Here is a 26,516-nt window from a genome sequence, read left to right on the forward strand (position 1 = left end):
GGAACATACCAAGATCCAGGTCTACAGAGCTTGCGTCCTGAGTACACTTCTGTACTGCAGCGAGTCATGGACTCTTCGCCCACAACAGGAGAGGAAACTGAGCGCTTTCCACATGCGCTGCCTCCGACGCATCCTCGGCATCACCTGGCAGGACAAAGTTCCAAACAACACAGTCCTGGAACGTGCTGGAATCCCTAGCATGTATTCACTGCTGAAACAGAGACGCCTGCGTTGGCTTGGTCATGTCGTGAGAATGGATGATGGCCGGATCCCAAAGGATCTCCTCTATGGAGAACTCGTGCAAGGAAAGCGCCCTACAGGTAGACCACAGCTGCGATACAAGGACATCTGCAAGAGGGATCTGAAGGCCTTAGGGATGGACCTCAACAAGTGGGAAACCCTGGCCTCTGAGCGGCCCGCTTGGAGGCAGGCTGTGCAGCATGGCCTTTCCCAGTTTGAAGAGACACTTTGCCAACAGTCTGAGGCTAAGAGGCAAAGAAGGAAGGCCCATAGCCAGGGAGACAGACCAGGGACAGACTGCACTTGCTCCCGGTGTGGAAGGGATTGTCACTCCCGGATTGGCCTTTTCAGCCACACTAGACGCTGTGCCAGAACCACCTTTCAGAGCGCGATACCATAGTCTTTCGAGACTGAAGGTTGCCAATACAATATGAGACAATGAACTGGAATTAAGTGAAAGTGAAAATGTTTAAGAGTGCAGAGCCACAAATATGGAAGTTTAACTAAATAGTGTGAGTGACTCCAACAAGCTAGTTAGCTAGTCAAGCTAGTCAGAAAGCCTTACCTGCATTGCCTCTCTTCAAGGAAAGGACATACATGAATCTTAAAACTCCCCCAAAAAATAACTGCAAATGATATTACATTTCCTTGCTTAGAGAAACTATCAGGGATAGAGAAAGAAAACACATCTGGCTAGCACATTGGTAATGCCTGAAAGGTTAAAACACACATTTTGCCAAGCTGCCATGCACAAATCTGGATCACACTCATATTTGATACTGAAGTGTCTAAACTTACTAGGTGCTATACAACAGCAATCTGAGCCCTACTCATAGGCTTGCCATTTGTAAAAAATTAGGTAATTAGGCTATACCAGTAATGCTAGAAGCAGATCTGGGTGCATCTCTTATAGTACTGCCCCTGCTAATTGGGTAAGAGGCACTTTTTCAAGTGGGTGCTCCTCTTTTTAGCAGGGGGAGAGTAACTGGCCCACCTCACCCCAGCACTGTCTGTTCTAGTGGCTGTCTGCTGGTATTCATTTGCATCTTTTTAGATTGTGAGCCCTTTTGGGACAGGGAGCCATTTAGTTATTTGATTTTTCTCTGTAAACCGCTTTGTGAACTTTAGTTGAAAAGCAGTATATAAATACTGTTGATTGATTGATTGAGTACTGAAACAAATCTGCATGAAAAGCATATACACTGCATTGAAAACAGAACGAAGATAGATATCCTATTTATGGTGCACAGACAATGTTATGTAAGTTTAACCATCATTACCATTTAAGAGCATAAATATAGTTGACATTAATATATAAATTCTGTGTTTCTCAAATTCTGAGGGAGTTTTACTCGCTCAGTAGTTTGAGAAACACAGAATTTATATATTAATATATACTCCCTCAGTAAGTCTTTGTGGGGGAAGGGTTAGGGCACCAACACAATCCCCAGGGTTGCGTCCGTATGGGGGGGGCGAGGGGGGGCTTTTCACTTACGTTATGAAGGTAGATAGGTTATGAAGGAAGGTTTGATAAAACAGCAGGCTGCAGGCGGTGCGAGGAGCCCTGCACAGCCCTCCGCAGCGCTCCCCGAGGCTTGGAACATTCTGTAATAGCAGGTGCAAAGCACCTCCTGCAAAACAGAAGTGCTTTGCACCCACTTTATTTGAACGTTCCAAGCCTCGGGGAGCGCTGCAATGGGCTGCGCAGGGCTCCTCGTACCTCCTGCAGCCTGCTACAACCCTACCTTCATAATGTAAGTGAAAAGCACCCCCTCACCCCCCATATGGACACGATCCTGGGGATCGGGTTGCTGCCTCTTCCCTTTAAGGGATGGGGGAACCTTTACAAGAACTGATGGGTCGCAACCCACCAGTTTGAGAATCACTGTGTTAGTTTATTAGATATCAACAAGTTTGATAAAACTGTGCTACGAGTAGAACTAATATTGTGCAATAATACTAATACTTCGGCCTCCATCTGCTAGTATTGCAGTAACTTGGAAGATGTGTTAGGAACCCATAAACTGAAGATCTAGCTCAGGGGTGCTCACACTTTTTTGGCTCGAGAGCTACTTTGAAACCCAGCAAGGCCCGGAGACCTACCAGAGTTTTTTTTACAATGTTCGCGCCATCATAACATATAACGTTTATGTGTACAATGTATGTTGGTGTACCTTGAGCCCCACTGAGTATAACAGGACTTACTCCTGAGTAGACATGCCTAGGATTAGGCTGTGAGGCTGCAATCCTAGCCACACTTACCTGGGAGTAAGCCCCACTGAGTACAATGGGCCTTACTCCCAGCGTTTCCTCCCAGAGGCACCTGAAAGGGGGGGTCGGCACTCCGTGATCTACTCATTTTGCCTCGCAATCTACCGGTAGATCGCAATCCACCTATTGAGCACCCCTGATCTAGCTGCAGTACTGTAAGTCTACTTAAGCTGCCTGCACCCTTTATTTACTTCAGAGAAAGGAATATTGAGTGTCAAGGAAACTCCATGAGTAGAGGTGTGCTTTTTAGGTTTTATTTTTTTCGCTGATTTCGTTTTTTGCCTGATCCTCTCACATTTAATCACCAAATATGCAATGCCTCATGCCTTTTTGTAGCGTTTTTGGACCATAAGGGGGCCTTCGACTCTGTTGATCAGGATATCCTGTGACAGAAACTTACATGAGCGGAAATTGATAGGAGATTCCTTTTTCTGATCCAAAGACTTTATCTGGGTTTTAGCTCTTAAATTAAAATCTCTATGCGAAGTGAGGTCTCAGGACAGATTTTTCCAGCAGAGGTGTTAAGCAGGGTTGTGTTTTGGCCCCTGCTCTGTTTAACTTATTTGTCAGTTATCTTGCCCTGCTTTTACATAGCATAGAGGCTCACAGCCCCAAGCTGGGCTCTATCTCAGGCCCTGACCTACTGCACATGGATGACATGGTTCTTCTGTCCCACGCAAGGACTGGCTTGAAACGCCCGATTCGGTGATATTATGACTATTTGATATGCAATAGATTGCAATTTAATTTTGATAAATCCAAAATTTTAGCTTTTGGCAACCAGCGAAAATTTTTTACTTGGACATTTGACAGTAATTCTATCCAGCAGGACAGTAAATTCAAGTATCTGGATGCTCTTTTTCACTATAGACATTCTCGGTCGTTGCACTGACAGACAATGGTCAAAGCAGCAAAACTATCTGCACAGGCAATTTTGCACTTCTACCACACTTGGAGAAACTCATATTCCTGCTGCACTGCAAATTTTTAATGCTAAATCTACTGCGCAGCTCCTGTATGGCATTCCAATATGGATGACAACATCTGACAATTCTGTGGAAAGGGTTCAGGTGATGTTTTTGTATAAGATCTTTGGAGTTTGCCATTGTGTCCCCCATACATCTTTATGCCTTGAAGGAGGTCAGCATAGATTGGAGATCCTGGCTTGGATTGGATTTTTAAAATTCTGGGTGCGGATTTGTTTTTATTTGACTCAGGATACCCTACTCCAGGCGCTGCTGTCAGACTCAGTATTGCCCTCAGGTTTAGCCCTGTTCACTAAGAAAGTGAGAACGATGGGGCTATCTCCAGAGTTGCTGGACTCATTGCCCCCCACATGAGTGCTTAGAACCAGGCTTCTAGACATGAGAGGCAAGCTCTTTACAAAGAGGCTCTCATGACATCCTCTCCATTACACTTTCAGCTGCCTCTACACAAGGGGCGGGCAAACATTTTGGCAGGAGGGCCACATCATCTCTCTGACACTGTCAGGGGCCGAGAAAAAAAATTTACAAAAATGAATTCATTAGAGACAGAACTTAAATAAATGATTGAATTTTACTGAACTTGTTTATAATACACATGACAACAATAATACAGGCAGGTAGAATCACATGAGCACTATGAATTGTTTGTCACGCACCTCTTACACAGTGAAAACATACAGACCAAGTCAGAAACACATGGAGACATAAGTTGTTCAGAGGCCAGCACGGGCTCCAACAGTCTCTGACAGGCCAGAGGCTTATTGGAAACTGGGGGCTCCCTGCTGGCCAAACCGGGAGTCCCCAAGGGCCGGGGTATACTCACCCCACTCTATACTAAAGTAAGAAGCCAGATTACTTGTATTTTTTGGATCACCCTCTCAATTGCATCTAGCCCTGGTAAGCACCCATCAATGTCATACCGTCTAATATCTTGACTGGCAGATTTAGTAGTTTAGCGTCAGAGTTGAGAGGGTGTCATGTGGTCAGGGGGCTGTTGAATCATTGCACCACATGCTGTTTTATTGTATCTAGTACCAGGATATTCCCCTGCATTATTTCTTTTTTTCTTTCCATGTCAGCTGGGCCAATAAGGATAAGCCAATATAAGATAATACGTTAGCTGAGAGGAGCTAACAAGGAGTTGACCAAGAGTGTAGTTTATTATATCCAACTTTTCATGCAGATGCGTCGTAAGCTGCTAGAATCTATTTCTGAGACTCAGGCTGCAATCCTAATCACACTTTCCTGAGAGTAAGTCCCATTGAAAAAAATAGAACTTACTTCTGAGTAGACATAGTTAGGATTGTGCCCTCGGTGGTGTTTTTGTCAAGTTTTTGTTATGTTTTGTTTTGTTGTATTATTTGCTAGTTATTGTTGATTTGTATATTATCTATTATGCCAGTAAAGGTTTGGATTGGAATTGGACTAAAATGAGACGTGCAGAAGGCAGTGCGTTTTTATTCCAAGGGTGAATTTTTATAAATTATAATTATCAATTATAATCACTCTAAAAGTGTACTAAGTAGGTGATATGACAGCAAATGCCTGTAGAAATCATATAGAATGCGTAGAGATGTTACAGAACTGGGGTTTTGTTTTTTTGCAGATTTCACAGATGATTTTTTTTTAAACAAAAATGAGAAGTGCAGAAAGTGGTGTTATGTACTCTTATTTCACTATCACTTAAAAAAAAACATCTCTGCCCATGAGGCATACAGGCAGAGGTCTCTGTTCCCAGTCTAACATGAACACACAGGCAATCAATGCATTACTACACAGATTAGGAGGCCTGTGCATTCTCCCATAGCCCTATGCAGCGATTTGGTCACTTCTAGTTGGTCAAAAAAAGGAGCTTTAGGGGTGGGCCAAAGGGTAAAAGGCACAGATGGATCCTCTTTCACCTTAAGACCTGCCATGGTGCCAGCACAAGCATACACAAAGGGTGGATGGGGAATGAAACAGCCAGGGGACCATTATGCCTTGTGGGAATTGAGTGCAGGTCAGGCCTTCTAAATGTTAAAAAAAACAAGAAAAAGTGCTTCTCTCTTAACAGATTTCTTTTGTCATGAGCCCAACTTACATGCTATTCATGCCACATCTCAGATTAATGAGATATTCCAACAATATCAATGTTGGAAAGGTTCACGAATGTTTTATAATGTAATTTTTTTAAAAAAAAATAGCTTAAGAAATGTGGGAAGGCAAAGTAATGGAAGCATTACACCTAATGTAACATTACACCTGCCATTAAAGTCTCTTGTCGTTTGTTGGGTCTGTAAAATCCAGCTCAAACACAGTGGATGCTATGCAGTGTCTGAATAACTGCAATTATGCAGAGATGAGAAAATACCTAACTTTATTACTGAGTTTTTTACGTAATCATTTTTAAATGAAACGCAGGGAAAGCAAGAAATTACCCTAACTATCAGATATGTAACCAATGAAAAGGTTTATAAAGCTTTATGAATCTCCTGAGAGGATTACACCAGAAATACCTCAGCAATAGCCAAGTTATAGAACAGAAATTTTCTGGCCACACAACAATGGCATTCCATGATTTTTGATACTACCTGTATATTCTTGAAACACTAATAGTGAAAGAAAATGGCCTGTATTGTCATTGTAGGGATACAATACGGATGTTTTCCTTTAAATAAGATTTTTTTAAAAATTTCAAAACTATAGAAAAAATGGTATCAGTGATATGAGATCAATTTATTCTACTTCAGTAATGCAAGAAAGAGAGCTTCAAGTTTATTATAAATTACAATGGTGTAGGAATGGGTAGATTGAGGTGGGTCATGTTCAAACAGAAATAAAGTATCAAAAAGTAGTCTGCAAGCTTTTTAGCTCTTCAGAGCTCTTCTCCAGTTTGGATGTTAAGCAAAACAAAAAGGGAGAAAAAAATGTGATATTTAAGTTGGTTTTGATAAAGATATTAGCCGGCTTTGGCTTTTTGTCTACCATGTTCCCCCCCCCCCCAATAAAATAAATTTCTAATTTTTCTGGGTGTTGTGCAAAAGCTGAAAATAGATTGTACTGTGTCAAAAGTTCTCAATAAAAATGAACTCCACTGTTGTTGAAAGGAAAATATTAAGACAATACATGTGAAGCATTTTGCAGATTCAGAAATGCTATTAATATAACAGTGTTTCTCAAACTTTTAGCACTGGGACCCACTTTTTAGAATGAGAATATGTCAGGACCCGCCAGAAGTGACGTCATGACCAGAAGTGACATCATCAAGCAGAAGATTTTTTTAACAATCTTAGGCTGCAATCCTATCCACACTTACACAACAGTACGTCCCATTTACTACAATCATTAAAAGCATAGGCATAGTAGCCTGTTAAAAGTACAGATGCAGTAACATATTATGGTAGCATCAAGTCTAATATATTAAAAATAAAATATTGAAATGAATAGGGATGCACCAGAAACTGGCTCACGACCCACCTAGTGGGTCCCAACCCATAGTTTGAGAAACAATGATGTAACATATGTAAAAAGTCAAGGACCTTTGCCCTGTGGAGATGACGTTCTTATTCCACCATGGTTATAACTGATAATGAATATTAGAGCAGTAGTCCTCAAACTTTTTCAGCTGGCAGCTTCCTTGCCCTACTGGGTCATTGGCTGCAACTCCCCATTAGGGCTACAATTCAATACATTGTATAAGGCAGCAGGTTCTTCGTGAAGATTCCACAGCTCCATAGGGAATCACAGCTCATAATTGGGGAACCACTGATCTTAGAGGATAGAACTGTTGAACGTTTAAGCTTGCCCCAAATCTCAGCTCTTCTCTAACTTTTCTTCACGTCCTTGGGGCCAAACTTCACAAGAGGTTAAAGATTTGTGAAAGATTGTATTTATCCTTAAATATATTAAAAGCGGCTGGCAAGGAGGCAATTTGAATCAGGACTGTGGTACAGGTAGGTGGCAATTTGTGAATTCAAAGGCTGGTTGGCCCACTGGGTTGGATCCTAACCTTTTGTGGAGCAGCACTCAACTGTTGGAGCTTACAGAAGGAGGTTCTAGCCATGAAGTGCTGCCCTGTAAAAGGTTAGGATCCAATCTAATGCCTTGTCTATTTTGGCCTTTAGACTGATATACTGATAAGACACTGCCAATCTGCCTCATAGCAGTCCCTTCCTGAGAGCACAAAGTACAGTCTTTTGTAATGCTTGGATCATCTCAGCTACCAAAGTGTTCCTTAGAAACAGAATGCACTGAAGCTCCCTTACCAGTGCTATGAAAAAACAGTGACTGTATGCATGTCAAAATAATGGTGAACACATTACTAAGTTCAGTAGCTGATTTCTCACTTTCAAAAGTATTTTTTTAAACTTGCACATAAGAACAGAAAACAAAGGGGCCAGAAGGAACATACTGAAACACAAAAACCAATTACAATATTTTGTGTATGGCGCACAACAGGAACTCAAAAAGCTACTACAGCAGTGTTTCTCAAACTGTGGGTTGGGACCCACCAGGAGAGTCACGAGCCATTTCAAGTGGGTCCCCATTCATTTCAATATTTTATTTTTATTATATTAGACTTGATGCTACCATGGTATATGACTGCACTTGGGGAAATGCTACAGACCTGTACTTTTAACAAGCTACTTTGTATATTAATAATGATAGTCAATGTGGCGTACTCCTGGATAAGTGTGGGTAGGATTGCAGCCCAGGATTGTCAAAAATTTTCCAGTTTGATGATGGGTGCAATCCTAACGTGGAGTAAGGCACGTTCATGCCTCCTTGGGAGGAAGCCAGGCCAGCGCTCCCAGAAGCGCTGGCCTGCGGAGGCTGATGGAAGTCTCCACACTGGCTTCCTCCCTTGCCATGTGTTGGCTTGCAAGAGCCGACACAAAGATGAAAGGTGGGCATGAGGGAGGAGGAGAAGGGAGGGAGGCATTCCTGGGCAGGGGGAGGGCAAGCAGTGAGCGGTCCCGGGGGTGTGCGGGCAGGTGGGCAGGGAAAGGGAGGCAGGGCTGGGATCCCAACCCCAATTCCCAGGAGAACAGAGCGGCTTCAAGCCGCTCTGCTCAGACTTCTGCCACCTCCAGAAGTGGCACAAGTCGGAGGAGACCCATTGGGGCCAGCAGCCCTTACCCACGGGTAAGGGGAAAAGTTTCCCCTTGCCTCTGTCTAAGCCGCTTCTGACCGTTATCCTGCACTGGATACAGCACAAGCCTCCTGGCTTGCCTGTTACAGCGCAGGATAGGATTGCACTGCACATCACTTCTGGTGGGTCCTGACAGATTCTCGTTCTAAAAAGTGGGTCCCAATGCTAAATGTGTGAGAACAATTGTACTACAGTATTGAAAAAAAAAAATTGGCTATGTCTAGCAGCAGCTGAGCTAGAACCATATTTTAAAAGTCTGACTATATATTTTGACATCATTCAGATCACAAAAGTTGGCTCTGTTCATGTACTTTCACATGCCCCACACAGTACCTCTTTCAACTCAAAGATACATGCGGTGCTTGAAAGCCAAGTTATACTATGCTCCCAGAAAGCCTCCAAGGTACTCTCACCCAACCACCCAAATGACATTCCTAGTAGCAGTGCAAGTTTACCAAGCACAAAATAATTTATATAAGATCCAAACAGGTTAACACTGAAATATCAAACACAACAGTGGAATACAACTGATTCCAGATATCAAGGACAGACATAGCCATGAAAGGGTGCACTGTAGGGTGATCCCTCCCTATTTCTTTCTACTTCAATCTATTTTTAAGATATCTACAACAACTTCTGCAAAAAAAAGAAGTAAATTGAACAAAAATTATAAAATAATAATGGTGTCTCAGGGTCAGAATTCCTGCTGATATAAGTCATTGTGGCCTTACTGATTTCACAGGTGATTACTGATTTATAACAGCTGCGGCCCTTTCCCTTGAAGGATGAAAATATTGTCTTGTTAGCATTAATAATTGCATGGCTCAAACATTGCTGTAATGGAGTTTTTTAAAAGGGAACCAAAGGAAACACTGTAAACATTGGCACTATACAAATATACTGTGAGAAAACACTGATAAAATTAAAGAAAAGTTGGCTACTAAAACAATTGGGGGAAAAATACATGTGAACTGCAGAGGCTGCCTGATGTTGCCAAAAGGAATAACAACATTTCAAAGTAATTTTTAAAGCTTTGTTTCAACCTATTTACAGAAATGGCATTATATCATGACTTGGATATTTTGCTCTTGCAGTTAATCCACCTTTGCCATTTAGAATGTTGTTGTTTTTCAAACAGTTAAATCATGTTCAGTTTTATTAAGCAAGGTTGCAAAATGTATCAGTGTTTCCAACACTAAAGTACCAGTTTATTTTTGCAATGTAATACAAATTACAGTTTAGGTAGACTAAAGTGTACTTAATGTAGTTCAAATTATCCTAATTAATCCCGTTTTGAATTACATTCAACTATGCTGGGGTGGTGGGAAAGTCAAGCAGCAACTTGCCAAGGGGAAGAAAGATACAATTACTTGTATGTGAAGTATAAGCTTACATACCTTGGCCTCCGAAACGTTATACCATATTGTTGGCACGCCAGACCCACGGTGGGAGTATAAACAATAGGCATAAATCTTTCAATGTCAGAAGTCAGCACTTTATAGAAAAGTTTTTCATTTCGATCCTGAAGGCTCATTAACAGAACGTACCTATGAAAAAATGAATTATAAAATAGACTGTCAACATATGCAGCTCTCATGAATTAAATGTATAATAAGGTGGTGGTTTGTTTATTTTTCCATTAAAGCTCTTTATGTCTAGAAAAACATCTCTTACTGGTCCAATGTACTTAACTGCCACAATATCATCACCAAACTTCAAGCAAGAGACTGAAATAAAAGCCACAACAAAGGGAATCTTATCTGACAAGTATATTATTTTAGCATTAATCATATTATTTTGCTAATAGGACAGGACAATAAACAAACAATTTTATGGAAACAGAACAGCCATTTTCAATCACTGTGCCATGGCGCACTGGTGTGCCACGAATGGTCTGCAGGTGTGCCATGGGAGTTTGGTGGAGGGTCATTTATTAGTAGGGCCACTGGATGATGCGAGCCCCCTACCAAAAGCATGGTGTGCCTTGTCAATTGTCAAAAAACTGAGGATATGCCTTGACAATTTTAGTACCTTGTCAGTATGCCATGAGATGAAAAAGATTGAAAATCACAGAAATAGAACATAACACTATATTGCATGGAAACTATAATGCAGTTCTAATCAAGCACAATGTGTACTATTTCATTTACAGCCGAATCCTATCCAAATCCAACTCCCCGCCAGTGAAGCTACTACATCGGCACAAACACTGCATCCTGTGGGGAGGCAGTCACAGAGGTCTTCTTTCAGGTAAGGGAGCATTTCTTCTCTTGCCATGGGGTAAGTCTCAACTGCAATGATGGGTCTACTCGGAGACTTGCTAGTGCAAGTCCAAGTGGACCTGGGGAGGTGGACTGAGGCAGGGAAGGGGGATATTGGCAGAACTGCTGATGCCAGTAACCACCCCCTTTCCACCCTCTACACACACCGTCCCCCCCAGTTCCACCCATCCTTCCCTGTCTGCCTCCACACCAACTTACCAGCCCCAGGGCTCCCATGATAGCTTTTGTTGTCCAGCTGACACTGTTTGTGGTGGTGACCAGGCTGCACTCTATTGTGCATCATGTTTTTCAACGGCTGTAAAAAACACTGCACCAGCAGAACACACATTGCAGTGATGCAGACCCACAAGATTGAGTTATCTGTGTAGGAAGGCCACTAAAACTACAATCCAATGCATATATACTAGAGATCAAACCTCACTGAACTCAGTTGTATCTGAATAAACATGCTTAGGAAATTATGTTGTAGGTAACAATTTTGTTTTCTAGCTTCTATATGTATCTTTCTTTTACTTAGCCCAGTGTTTCTCAAACTGTGGGTTGGGACACACTAGGTGGGTCACAAACCAATTTCAGGTGGGTCTCCATTTATTTCAGTATCTTATTTTTAATATATTAGACTTGATGCTACCATGGTATATGACTACATTTGGGGTAAAGTTACAGGCCTGTATTTTTAACAAGCTACAATGTATATTCTTTTAAAAATGATAGTCAATGGGACTTACTCCTGGGTAAGCATGGGTAGGATTGCAGTTTAGGATTGTGAAAAGTTTTCCAGCTTGATGATGTCACTTCCGGTCATTATATCACTTCCAGTGGGTCCTAACAGATTCCCATTCTAAAAAGTGGATCCCAGTGAGAACCACTGACTTAGCCCAAAGAGAAAGTTATTTGGGTAGTATACAGTATCTTTTTCAGTGCATTTCAGTTCTATTTGAACCCTGACAGAATAAAGGAGCAGAATAAAAGAGCAGAGTAAAAAGTGATAGTAGCAGGTTTCAAAAATTCATATGCACGCACCCAAAAATTTGAGGCTGAGCACATATTACAGAGCTTCCACAAAATGTTTGCTTCATCCACAGATCCTCAGGCTGAATCAGAACCCACTCATAAAGGTGTCCAGAAAGCCAGGAGCAAGTTGTTGGCAAGCTTGGAGGCTACAATTAGAAAGGAAGTCTCCCAAGTCCCACTGAACATGTAGAAACACCCCATTGAGCACTTTGGATTCTGACCGATATGTCAGATAACAACGTACAAATTGTAGTATATAAATGTCAACTACAAACACGTTACCTGTTAAATGGGAAAATAAAGTTGTTGCATATATATTCTTAATAGATATTTTCAGAATTGTTTGCCACATGTGCATTAGTCTGTAGTCAAAGAATGCTTCTACATCCCTCTTTTCCAACTCTGTCTTTTCAGGTGTAGACAGTTTTGAATTCCAAAAGAATTTTCTTCTCTAAAAAAACCAAATTCATAATACTTGGTTCTGATATATAGTTTTGCAAGGGTGACCCTTTTTGAGATACACATTTCATTTCCATAGGAAAGTGACAGGTGGAGAATGTATTATGCATAACTTAATGGAGCCCATGCCAGACAGCTCAGGCATGCATGGCAGCCAGAAGACTGAAACACAGTCTTTTTCTGAACAGTTGCCCATTTTCTTTTTTATTTCTTCATTCTCCAAAACCAGATGCTTCTATTTAAAACGCAAAGTGATCTTTCATCCTTCATCTATTTATTTGGAGCAGTCCTGGACTGCAAATTCTGCATAAGTGATCTTCTGGGCCAGGTATGCGGAAAAAAAAAAGTGCTGAAAGAACTTCAAGAGAAGACCTTTTAAAGAGCTATTTGTATAAACGCATACCTCCCCCCTAGACACAAACCTTGGGGTATAAGGCCGTATCTTAATTTCCATCCAGCACTGTTTGTTTTAAAAACAGAATAGAGCACATACACAAGTTTATAAACACTTTGGAACTAACACTCCCATTATTAGCAAAGTGGATGTCATGCATGCAGACTTGCTGAATAAGAAAACGGGGAAAGGTCAGTCTAGGAGAATAATCTGCACCCTGAGATTTACAGGAAAATTGTGGTAATGAAAAAACTGCTAAGCTTTCTTAAAACAAAACTGCAGGGAACAAGGAATGTGCAATGTTGGCAACTGTGGGTAGAAGTATAAGATCAAACCTGGTGTAGAAATACTAAAAGGAAACAAGTTCAGTGCACATCAGCCAATATGGTTTCATGGTCCTCTTGACTACTGCCACTTCTATGGTGTCACCAGGAAAGAGGAATCCTTGCCATCAGTACCTGATAGCAATGGCAGCAGTTAGCTGGAAAGCAGTTAATCACTGCAGAATTCAGCTGCATATCTGGTGACTGGTTGTATGACTCACCAAACAATCCTACTCAACTCCCCCCTTCCCCACCAACACAGGTGTGCCAATGGATCCTAGGGAAGGGGGCAGTTGCAGTGGTCTCAGGGTAAAGGAAATTGTTACCCCTGGCTTATACCTGAATGCTAGATGCAGGGGAGTGGCAACACAATAAAGATATCATGTTGTCTTGAGTGCTCCCTGAGGCATCTGGTGGGCCACTGTGAGATACAGGAAGCTAGACTATATGGGCCTTTGGCACAATCCAGCAGGGCTCTTCTTATGTTCCCTTGCCTTGAGGAAAGCCTCCACTTTCCTTATGCATCTCCTTGGTCCTGCACCAGCTATTTTGACAAAAAAGAGAGACAGGATGTGGCTGTACAAGAGTGCTACTGATCCCATCCTCCTACCTCCATGCCCACCCAGTCCCCATCCAGAAACTTCCCCTGTTCCTCCCACTGCTCACCCCAACTCACCTCAAGGTGGTAGGTGGAGTCTTTTCCACCAGTTAGCATAAGGATTCTCTAACTTCTCCCCACCTCAGCACAACTCAAGTGTTCTCTGGCGTGACTTACCTCCTTCTCCAGCACTGTGCCTTCAAAGGCCTCAGAAGGCTTCCACAAGCCGCTGGAAGCAACAGGAAGTCACTTTTCATAAACCTGAAAGTGACTTTCTGGCTGCTTTTAGAGGCCTGCAGAGGCGTGATGTGGCCTCCAATTGTATTTGGAGGTCTCCAATTTTGAGCAAACCAGCTGCAAGGGAAGTGAGAGGACCCAACCCAGGACCTACCAAACATTGGGTTGCAACCCACTTGGTGGGTTTGAGGAAAACCTTTGTTAGAATACCTAGCTGCCAGTGACTGCCTGGTGGCCTTACTGTGCTTGCCAGTGGAAGTGACATTCCTACTAGCAATCCTTCTCCTTCTACCAGTGGAACATGTGTTCTGCCAGCAGCGGGCGGGAGGGGGGGGAACAGGATTGGGCTGTCAGTCATGCAACTTTTGTACCAATTGGCTGCCATTCACATCCAGCTGCAATTTAAGGAACTGGCGAGTACCTCTGAAGCCTTTTGCACTTCAAGATCAGTGTACCCATCTCCTAAGATCAGCTGATCAAACCTTCATACACATTCCACCATTAACAGATTAAGGTGGCAGCAATGTTGTGGGAAGGCTTTATCTGTAGTAATGAAAGCCCCATGTGAAATTCCCAGCCTTCTGCTACTGGGCTGACTCCCATGCCTCCCACACACACATGCAACAAAGGTTTGATAACCTCTCTCCCCTTCTGCCTTCTGTGATTTGGGTCAACTCCCTACAGTTAGTTCTCTGACTGGTATGCTGTTTCATTCTTGTTCCTTTTCTATATTAACTGATTTGTTTTAATGAATTTTAGTTGTTTTAAATTGTTCCTGCAACTGCCTTGAATGTCTCCAGTTAAACAGGGAAGTGTGGCGTATAAATATTTTAAATAAATATATTACATGTGCATCCAAACATATATAGCAATACAGATATTGTCTATCCAAACTGCACTGCTTCTAATAGAATGTTCCATGCCTGGGCCTGTGGGAGGGAATTGTACCATTCTCACCTATAAAGGGAAACACATCAAAACTGAAAAAGACTACATACCAACTGGGAAGATGTGGTTTGAATGAATGTTTAGCCCCAGAATGTTTAGCCTCTTGATCTTAAAAAAGCATCTTGGTATATGCACTTCAATGTGCATTCAAGTGCACATTCCATTGAAATAATGTAGTGAGGATAAATAGCTTTACGGACAGATTTGCACCTCTACACAAACCACAACCATTTTTTCAAACCTACAGTTATTACAGTCAGTTCGCATCTCACACAAAGGTTATATTTTGAGGCTGGCAAATAAACCAAAATAGTGAATAGTCAAAACTACCTTCAATTCAAAAAATATGTACTACTTAGTTCTTAAAGACACAGTTCTTAATCACAGTAGGAGAGTATGTGAGACAAGTAGCTTTATTTTTCCATTTCAGGTTCACTCCAGGGCACATAATGAGTAAGTGGAGCTGCAGGTTGAATCACCTGCACTATTTAAACTGTTGTGTGTGTCCCCTGTGGGTGGGGGTGAGTGCATATACTTGGAATTTGCACAAGTAAAGTGTACATAAGATGCAGAACATAGTAGCGACATACAGAACATCTCCAAGCACACCACTTCAGTCATTTTACAGAATTAGGTATTTTGCAGAATAATAAAATTGTGCTTTCATTTTGAATTGTTACACATGGTTGGGTAGTAGGCTTTTTTTTTTTTAATTCGAAGTTAAACAACCATAGACTGCGCTTATTAGTCACAGTGACCAAATGTTTATGTGCACAAAAGCCCATGCTTGCAGTGGCTTTCCAGACAGAGAGTCTCTGCACTCTTTGGTCCACATATGTAAAATTTGTCTCCCTTCATGTTGCATTGCTTTCATCCTGGCTCATTTCAAACTGCTCAAAGTGCTGAAGAAATGCATAATTATCAAGTTAATGAGGACATTGGTCATTGTGATTTACAAATAAAATTTCAGAAAAAAGAACTCACACATATCAACCAAGTCATAATTGTGGTAATATAAACCATGTTTGAGTTTACATCTATGTGCACTCAGGTGTTGAGCTGAACACCCAAGAAAGTTTATCAGACCTTGTTTAGTTATACTGGCAGAAGACAGTCTTTGTAACTGTTTGTTGAGAAAGCAAATACTTATTTTATCTGATCTTGCCATCTATCCCTTTCACTATAAGTACACAGAGGTAATGCTCTTTTTAAAAAGGTTCCATTAATTAAGAGGAAAAAGGAAAAGAAACCTGAAACATTTAACAGGTTAATAGGAATGTCAGGAGCACTGAGAAGGGCTTAGACTCCTGCCTGCTGTATAGGGTTAGTAGCCTACACAGGGCTTTCAGGGCCATGCCCATGTGGCTGGTCTCCTCAGGGTTGTCTTCCTCCCCTAGGGCCTCAGAGCAATGGTTCTCAAACTGAGCACCCACTTTTTAGAATGAGAATCTTTCAGGACCCACCAGAAGTGATGTCATGACCAGAAGTGACATCATCAAGCAAGAAAATTTTTAACAATCTTAGGCTGCAATCCTACCCATACTTACCCAGGAGTAAGTCCCATTTACTATAATTATTAAAAGGATATACATAGTAACCTGTTAAAAGTACAGATGTGCAGCATTCCCCCAAATGCAGTCACATACCATGTTAGCATCGTCTAATATATTAAAAATAAAATATTGAAATATACCCACCTGAAATTGGCTTACAACCCACAGTTTGAAAAACACTGCCTCAGAGCAGAGGAAGGGAGTTTACAACAGCCTACTACTCCCCCACCTCAGGGTCTTCTCTAACCACTCAGGACTCTGGAGTCTTTCTTCCCATCAGTCTCCAGTCCTCAGCCAACCCCTATCATCCCTGGCCAACTCCTTACACTCTCCTGCCCTTGGCTGGTCCCTCCCCACTTCCTGGTTCTATTCTCCTTGCCTGGTCACACTCTGGGTTCTAGGACTCTTCTTACAGGAGACAAGAAGGCTCCTGCAGATACTTGCAGAATGGCTAGGCATGGTCTGCTCACCCAGCCAATGGCCTACACTCTGCCACACTGAGGCCTTTCCCATTCCTCCCAGCCTGTACTGTGCTCACCAGGCAGGCTGCTACATGGGTCAGGCAAGTCCAGCTCCAGGAAAGGAACAACAATAATAGTGTTTTTTGTCTCAGGCAAAAGGGAGCCACAGACAGAAAGTGAGTGGAAGATGTGAGAGGATGGCACTGTGTGCCTACTCAGTACTGAATATATACCCCATTACACTCTTGTGACCAGTGGCATTGGCGGGGGGGGGGGGGCAAAGCTCTAAGTTCAGCACGCCTCAACAAACCCCATAAACTGCACCTCCCCCTCACTGTCTGATCCATTCCAAGCAGTGAGAGCATCGTGGAGGCATCTCCTCCTTGTTGCTCTTGCTACTGGGAATGGCTCCAGCAGCAAGGGGGAGGGGCAGCTTACAGGGTATATTGAGGCACTCTACAAAACTTAGTGCTTTGCGCCCGCCCGCCCGCCCACCCACCACTGCTTACAACCTTTTTCCACAGAGCAGAAAGAACTTTGGGCAAAGATGAAGCTCACAGCTGCATACAAGGCTCTCTGGATCAAGGCCAGCTAAAATAAGCTGAAGAGAGCAATATCTTATTAAGCATCAGGCACTTCTTACAAAAAGTCAGCAATTAGTTAAATTGCAACATCTGGTATATTTTTCCTGGATTAGTGTTTAAAAAAACCTTCCAGACTTTACCTGTCCAAGTCAGATGCTTGTCTTTCAAAGTTTCTAATAACCCTTAAAACTTGGATATCTTGACTGAGAAAGCAAGGAGGAAGCAATCCATGAATATTCAGTTGTTGTCTCTCTTCCAAGGTGAAAGCCAGGCCCTGTATTAAAAGAAAAGTATGTTTTCAGTAAAAAAAACACACACACACATTTTAAAATTCTACAAGAACCAGTTTGCTGGAAAGAACTGCACTGCACAACACACACACCTTTAAATGCATATTCCCATGTTTTAAAGTTTTCAATCTAACCACTCTTAAAATGTTACATCTAATATGAGCAAATAACCTAATTATCCACAGATTTTTCACCCACTATTTTATCACAATGCAATGAGAAGGGCTCTTTCAATTGAAAGAGAAAAGTTGTTTAACAATAGCCTTGTTAATGTGAGAGAAAGGGCAGCTGGTTGACAATCCATCAATCATTCTTTCTCCAGGCACCTAGAACAGTTTCACTCTAAGTCAAGCAACCCCTGAGCATGAGAAAGAAAGATAATCACTAGGCATTCTTTCCCAGTGCTGTGCTCTGGGTGAAGGGAGGGGTTGCTGGTTCAGAGTGAAACCTTTCTAAACGCCTGGAGAGAGACTGATTGATGAATTGCTATCTAATGACACTGGGCCCAATCCTATCCAATTTTCCAGGGCTGGTGCAGCTGTGCCAGTGGGGCATGCACTGCATCCTTTGATGGGGAGCAAGTCACAGAAGCCTCCTCAAGGTATGGGAACATTTGTTCCCTTACCTTCAGACTGTATTGCGGCTGCACCAGTGCTGGAAAGTTGGATAGGACTGGGCCCTAATCTTACATCACAAAGCAAGCAATGCTGTTTTTACATCACCTAGGAAAGGGACATTGCTTTTTAAATGGATTTGCTTTAATGCAATTTTTGCCATCTGCTTAGGAACGGAAACCTCGTGAATAATGAGACTCAACCTGTAAATGTTGCATCGTACAAATATCATTCTAAAATGTGTTTTATTTTTCCTAAGAATATAGATAATTGTTCTTCTAAAATCTTTAGGAATGAATGGTCTTATCCAGAATAAATAGTTCTACAGAATATAACGTAGAAGTACATTTTACTGCTAAATGGAAATTCTACTCTGCTGAAAAATATCTAGACTGTCTCTTTAGCCTACTAATACTTAATCTCTCTCAAGCTGGTAAGAAATGCAATTCATTTTTAAAAAATAATTACCATGGTTTTCTGGTGGATTATTTTATTCTCTCTGTTGTTCAGTAGCAGACTATATAGACACCATGATCAATGATCAGTAGAAGCAATATACAGTATAACACTTAACAAGATCTTAACACTAGACATGCATAATCGACATGCTTATGGATGATGCTATAACAAGGATCCAGGTCAGCACTACTAAATGGAGGATATGACCATCATCGGGTACATCCTTCAAACTGTTCTTTGACCATAAGCAACTACAAAATACGTGACATGTTTATGCTAATAAGGAAAAGGTATGCAGGTTTTTGAATTGTACGGAGGAGTTTCCATCTAGCAGGATGGAAAGGAGGCATTTCTCACCGACATGACTTACTAGAGCAGTGGTGCTCAAACCCTGGCCCTGGGGCCACATGTGGCCCTCGAGGCCTCTCAATGCAGCCTTTAGGAAGCCTCCAGTCTCCAATGAGCCTCTGGCCCTCCAGAGATTTGTTGGCGCCCACACTGGCCCGACACAACTGCTCGCAGCGTGAGGGTGACTGTTTGACCTCTTTGACTGTTTGACCTGTTTGACCTCTCACATGAGCTGTGGGATGAGGGCTCCGTCCTCTTCTTGCTGTTTCACGTCTGTGATGCAGTAGCAGCAGCAAAGGAAAGGCCAGCCTTGCTTTGTGCAAGGCCTTTTATAGGCCTTGAGCTATTGCAAGACCTTCATTCATTCATATAAGTTCATCTTTAATATATTCATTTATGTAAACTTATGTAAATTTATTCAAATTTTAAATGTAAATTAATTCTTTTTTCCCCCGGCCCCCGACACAGTGTCAGAGAGTTGATGTGGCCCTCCTGTCAAAAACTTTGGACACCCCTATACTAGAGCAAAGTCTTCTAGATCTACAGTACAATCTCATCCATCCCCCCCATACAGCATTGCCATTTGCTCCCTTACTCAGGGGTAAGCCTCTGTGGCATGGAGGGGTCTACTCAGATCTGCACTAGCTAAATAGCCGGCATAGGTCTGTACCACAGAATTGGGTCTGGGAAGGTGGACAAGATAGCAGAACCCCCTCCCGCGCCTGATCTGTCCATCTGCTAACACTTGCCCTCCCCCACCCCATTTACCCCCTCTCCACCCTCATTTCACTCTCCTGCCACCCCTCCTACCTCTCCTGCTGACTTATCTTTGTCACTGAGCCACAGGAGAAGTGCTGGAACAGACAGGAAGGCACAGACCTTCCCACTGGTATTGCCAGTAGCGCACCAAATGGACTGCTATTGAAATGCCTTTTGTGACTGGCGCTGACTGCTTTATGGCAGTCAGTGCCACTGCAGGAAGATCACTGTCACTGGGCAGCATGCACAGGATTGGGTTCTTATTAAGTAAGGTCTTCTATAATTAAAGTTTTGCTCAGCAGAAAGGATAAGATCTTTGCCCTGAAAACTATGATGGTCCTTTTGAGAATGAGCTGTATTTTTACACAGCTAGAAGTAGAATCAAAATTACAAGGTAGAAGAGGCATTGTAATTCTTTAACAAAAGCTCTCCTGTTATGCCAGTAGAGTTTTTTTATTTAGCACTAATGTTTACTTGCAAGTTGTTATGAAAGTAGATGTTGGCCTAATCTCAAACTCTTTTAGGCTGCAATCCTATGCAGCCTTTCCTGGGAGTAAGCCCCAATGAACTCAGTGGGACTTGCTTCTGAGTAGACAATAATAGGATTGAGCTGTTAGTCAATTGTCTCCAGTCTACAGGAGTCACATTTAAACCCAGGCAGCAACATGAGACTCCCTTAAAATTTAAAACCAGTTTTTGTTCAGTTCACAGGTGTACACATTTAACCCGTTTCATATACACAACACTGGGCAGAAATAGCTTAATGGTATTTGTATTTGAGGATACTGCTTTCATTCACAGAAGAAGCTCCATTTGCACAAGGGGGGGGGAATGTTCCTCTGAACAAAAGTTCATCAGAGAATGAGCTACACTATTGTCCCGTGTTTCCGAAGCAGCAGCTCAGGATTGGGCTGCCCACCTTTTCACTAACCATAATAGTGCTGCCATTGTTATACTGTATATATACTTTTTACCACACTAAATTCTAACATGCATCTCATGACTCACATACCTGACAAGGGAGCACCAGCGATAAGGAATTTTAGCACTTGTGTCTAGTTATCTTGTTTTCATGAGTGATAATCAATTTTCAGTTTCAGGAATTATACCAGTGATAATGCACACCAGCATTATTTAGACAAGCTGGGTCACAATCTAAACGCTCGCTACCAGGCAGATGTCATTATGAAGCAGCACAACAGCAAGCTGAATGTTTGAAGGATAACATAATGGAATATGGTGGTAGATGTATTTGCCCCACTTAGTAACAAGAAAGAAAATCTGAAGCAAGACATTTGCCTCCTAGTCACAATTATCATACGCAGATACAAAGTGAAATACAGCAATCTCATGCGATTTGGCGGCAATGACTATTCCTATTCTGATATGATGGTTCCCATCTGAAAACATTAAACAAAAATAAATACGTATAGAGCTTTAGGAAAATGTGCATAGTGAGCATAGTTTGAGAACTACTCAGAATAGTGGCCCAATTAGATATACTGTATGTTGATTTAGGTATACACCACCGAAATCCAGTGTAGTAAAGGTGATGAATTTAAGATGTTATTCATTTATTTTAAAGATTAAGATAAAGCATTTCTGAAGATCAAATGAAACCTGCACATATATAGCCATTTAATGTCAATACAGAAATACAGGATCCTACTTTGGTTTTTTAATATTGTAAATTTACATTTACGGTGTAATCCCACTGGTGTACCTGGGGGGGCTTGGGGCAAATACCCTGGGCAGCACCCCACAGTAGGCAGCACCATGACCTTACCCACTGCCATTTTTTCTTTTTTGGGGCCCATTTTTGAGGCCTTAGAAGGCCTTTCAAGAGCCAGGGAGGCTGCCTGCAGTCTCCCAGCACCCAAAACACCTTCTGAGACCTTCAAAATGCCAAAAAATGGCACTTCACATTTTCCGCAGAAACCAGAAGTGCAGTTTTTGGGGAGACAGGCAGTATTTTGCAGTCATGTATCCCTGCAACTGGGACCAGATCCGCAACTGAATCCTCAGTATGCTTACTCAGAATTAAGTCTCACTATGTACAATGGGGTTTGTACATGCCTAGGAAAGCATGCTTAGGATTCCACTGTCAATTTTCCTGCATAATTTTAATCTGTGTCACTAGAGCAAAAATGGAACAGAGTACTGTATATTAAAATAGAGCTCCACAATAAATAAAGCTAAGGCTCCTCCTCTGCAATGCAGAAAAACCAAAACTGTATTTCTTGTGTTATCCACAAGACAATACTAAACCTTCTTTTTCATGTGTTAAGGATCTTGGAGAAGAATGAGCTTATGATCCACACCATAAAAATAAACCATTTAAGTGCCCAATCCTATCCAATTTACCAGTGCCGGTGCAACTGTGCCAATGCGGCATGCACTGCATCTTGTGGTAGGGCAGCAGTCACAGAGGCCTCCTTGAGGTATGGGAACATTTGTTCCTTTACCTTGGGGCTGCATTGCAACTGCACCGGTGCTGGAAAATTGAATAGGATTGGGCCCTAAATTGCTTTCAAAATGGATCAACAGCCCAGCCTAATGTGCTGATGCAGAAGTCTTAAGTGTTTCACATGAAATGATAACAGCACTGAGAAGGGTGAGGGGGAAATGATGAGTCTATATCAGTGTAAGAATAAAGCTGCAAAGTATTTTGGGTTTTTTACAGTATTTATTGGAAAGCTCAATGGAAATAGTTACCTTACCACAAATCTGTCTTCAGCAAGCATTTTTCATCATGAGTCAATCATGATACCAGGACCGCTGCCATTTTCAATGTAAACAGACTTTTTAGACTAAAGAAAAACCAATGCATTTTCATGAATGTTTATTTTCAAAGCACTTTTTAGTAACAAAAGGGGAACAGAGAAGGGTCAAAGATCCAAAGATGCCCTTTTATCCAAGGCATTATCTTTTCATGGACTGTATACTAGTACAAGATAAGAAAAGCCATGATTCTGCCAACAGTTGCTACCTATGTATGTCAGTTACCAAACAGACAAATTACAGAGGGGTAGTTGTGTTCATCTGTTGCACCGAAAGGTCTTACTATGAAGGCTAATAGATTTAGTGTGGAATAAGCTTACATGGACAAGAGTACCCTTTGTCAGTTGCATGAAATATTATCTTAAATTTGCAAATATTATTATGCACCTTAACTTTCTAAACAGAAGTAAACTCAAAGAAACTTATATTTAACTAAGGCATAAATACACAATAAAAACTGATAGCAACAAGAAGAAAAAACAAATTCCAATAAATCCTCTTTAAAAGATCAAGAAAGCTTACCTAAACAATACGGTTTACAATGCCATTCTGAAAGCAGCCAGAAACAGGGCTATGTGTGTATTGCTAGGGTTCCATGACATAGCTTAGGTGCCACAGTTGGGAAGATCCTATCCCTCATGAGCACCTGCCACATCTTGAACAGCAGGGGAACACAAAGGAGAAGCTCCAAAGAGGAGAACAATCACAAACAGGTTCACATGGGATAGTTTCTTTAAACACAGAGGTACAGAGAAATACACTGGCACAAATATTTTTTTCTACACATGCACATATCTATAATTTTTATTACAAATAAATAAATACATACAGATAAATAAAAATTATCTGTGAAAGACCACATTTCACACATCTGACAGGTGCTTTCATTGTGCCATGAAAGTTTCTGCCACAATAAACTTTATTTTTGAACTGTCAAACAACTATTTGCTTTTTAGCTAGAGTGACTAAGCATGTATTCTAAGATTCCAGAATACACAGGCTCTTAAAGGATATGAACCTTGGGGCTCAAGTAGATTATTCTTTACTTACTTTTGGAAAAATGGAAGAGGGCTACTAATATTGCTATTCTGGCAGAGGAGGACAAAGTTTTGCTGCAGTGGAAAATCTCAGTCCCTCTCTCTAATTACAAAGTAAAGGTGTGTACCATGGAGGAATTGGAAGCTATCATGCTTGCAAGAAATCATGATTTGCCGTTTGAGTGCTGTCAAAACTGTTTTTCCGAGAAATCAAGAAAGCAAGTTCAGGAGAAGATATCTGCAGTCCAGGTCGTTGGGGCTCTTTGACCACTTTCATTCACTTGTACATTATCAGTACAAGTCCTAGTGGGTTCTGTATATTGATCCCAAAAGACTATCACCTGAGGCTTCAATTTATGTAAGTTAATTTGCCAAGAGAGTGTGGTTTGAAAGAAATTACAATTGAGAGTATCAATAGAGGTAGAATAAATAGAGGTATCAATAGATCAACAGAAATTACAATTGAGGGTATCAGTAAGCTTTGGGAGCCAGAGTTGGGGAAAATTCAGTACCTGAAATATTTACTAAAGGCAAATTTGCTGTTACTGAGATGCAGCTAGACAGCAAAAAATTACAGTCTTTGGAAACTATGTGAAACTTTGCAATACTTTCCAACAGCAGAACCAAAATAAGGATTTAACTTTTTGCCCTCCAAACCAATCTGCATATACACACACAAACCGTTCCAAGACACTGTACATCTTTGTTACAAATGTGCAGAGTAGCTTTAAAAAATAACTAGTAACTCTCTCATACCAATTTACAGAATACATGGTCATTATTGGATGAAAATACAGTGAGAAATTTACTTTCCACAGGAATTGACTTTTCCATCTAGCAAGGGAATGGACAGAATTTATTTTTTATTTATTGCCAGCATACAAAAATAATTTATGAGAAGATACACTTTATTCAAAAACTACAACTGAATAGCCCAAATACATTAATGATTTTTTAAAAACTGAACTGTCTAATGGGGGAGATGATGATAAAAATTTTTAGCAGTTTCCAAACAAAATCTGTGAAATTATAAAATGCTTCTATCGCCAACTCTACAGCCAACATATATGGGGGCTGGTTGTATGTCTAACCCAATATTTTGCAAGGTCTCAAAAACATTCATTAAAACTAACAGGAGTAGAAAAAAAAACACTTCACATGTGACTATGTAACACTTATTCTGTTTTTTTTCTACACTGAAGAGTTCATTAGTTAGCTAAACATTTATCACTTGATTTCTTGGTATATAACTTAAGCCTGAACCCAAGGGAGGGGAAAGGTATTTATTCCTCATAATAAGCTTGAGCCCTTAGGGTGATTCAGCTTCTGGGTGATTAAGATAGTGGAGTATGAGAAAAACCTTTTCAGTAAGAGATAATCCAGCTATTATGATCCAGCTATTATGGATGCTGTTATGCTGGATCCCAATTCCTCCCCCCCCCCCCGATCCTGAACAATGTGGAGCGACTTCAAGCCACTCCGCTCTCCTCAGACTTGTGCCACCTCAGGAGTACCTGGGAGTAAGGGGAAGAGTTTCCCCTTACCTTCGGCTGAGCCACAGTGAAGCCCTCTCGCGGTGGATACAGCGCAAGCCTCCTGGCTTCCCTGTTCCAGCACAAGATAGGATTACGCCATTAATCTATAATATGCAGTTATTAATCGCTATAAATTTATACTGTTGCTATATATTGTGAAGCTTGTTTGTATTTCTCGATCCAAAAATAATGTTCTGCTCATTCTACTCATGTTGGCAGAAAAAATTGCAGAAACAAAACTATCATGCTCAGGATAAAATTGCACTTGGGGTTACTAGCCTTACATGTGTGATCAAGTTTCAGATGAAAGGTCTGAAAATAATGCAAAACTTGCACTATTAACCTAATCTAGGAAAAGTCCATGCTCTGGGGGGGATGCCTTATAAATCAAACAAATAGCTGCATTTACTTAGGTGGCCTGAGAACATTTTGAGTTTTCCCTATGTAAAGAATTTGTAAATGATACCCTTTTCCCTGCCATAGTTAGATAGCCAATTTTCTGTTAAAACTTTGGAAAGTTATGGTTACAGGTCTCCCAATTCCAAGTAGTTGCTAATGTTGTATGTCATTATGAAGAATTTAAATAACTATATTTCTGGAATACATATACAACACAGCCGGCAAAAACCCAAGTGAAAGTTCTGCAGTACAAGTAGACTCTGATGGCTTGTTTTAGGGATGGATTTGAATCCTTGTAGGCCAGAGCTATTCAAACTGGGGTGTCACAATGCCCCAGACTGACAGCCCTGGCTTCTGCCCCCTTAAGCGGCGGGTGCAGGGGGAAGGCAGCGACGCAATCCCCAGGATCACACTGCAGTAGCCTCCCAGGTGTGCACGAGCGTCTGCAGGGCTCCCTAGCCTTCTGAAAATGAAAGCGAAGTGATCGCGCTCCATTTCTGGTTTTGCAAAGGTGAAGCACGATCACTCCACTTTCGCTTTTGGAATGTTGGGGAGCCCTGCGGAGGGTCACACCTCCGGGAGGCTGCTGCAGGGAATGGTGAGTACAGTCACTTCCCCCCACCCCCACTGCCTCCTTCCCCTCCCCTGCAAGGACTTACTGTGGTCCTCAAGTTCCCTGAGAGTTTGAAAACTGCAGTTACAGGCTATTAAGGACCCAATCCTATCCAATTTTCCAGAGCCAGTGCTGCTGTGCCTATGGAGTATGCACTGCTTCCTCTGTTGGGGAGGCAGTGACAGAAGCCTTCTCAAGGT

At 41.6% G+C, this 26,516-nt stretch overlaps 1 protein-coding gene across 1 annotated transcript in view; it reads right to left on the reverse strand.

Annotated features, from left to right (window-relative positions):
* ME1 (malic enzyme 1) overlaps positions 1–26,516 on the reverse strand; it is a 144,211-nt gene that overhangs the window by 100,684 nt on the left and 17,011 nt on the right. The window contains exons 2-3 of the mRNA XM_066612481.1: positions 17,622–17,755; positions 10,026–10,175 (exon numbers count right to left, since the gene is read on the reverse strand). Of these exons, the coding sequence (XP_066468578.1) occupies positions 10,026–10,175; positions 17,622–17,755 (284 nt within the window). The remainder of the gene's footprint in view (positions 1–10,025; positions 10,176–17,621; positions 17,756–26,516) is intronic.

The sequence above is a fragment of the Tiliqua scincoides genome, chromosome 1 (assembly GCF_035046505.1).
Source record: "Tiliqua scincoides isolate rTilSci1 chromosome 1, rTilSci1.hap2, whole genome shotgun sequence".
In the NCBI taxonomy this organism is placed as follows: Eukaryota; Metazoa; Chordata; class Lepidosauria; order Squamata; family Scincidae; genus Tiliqua; species Tiliqua scincoides.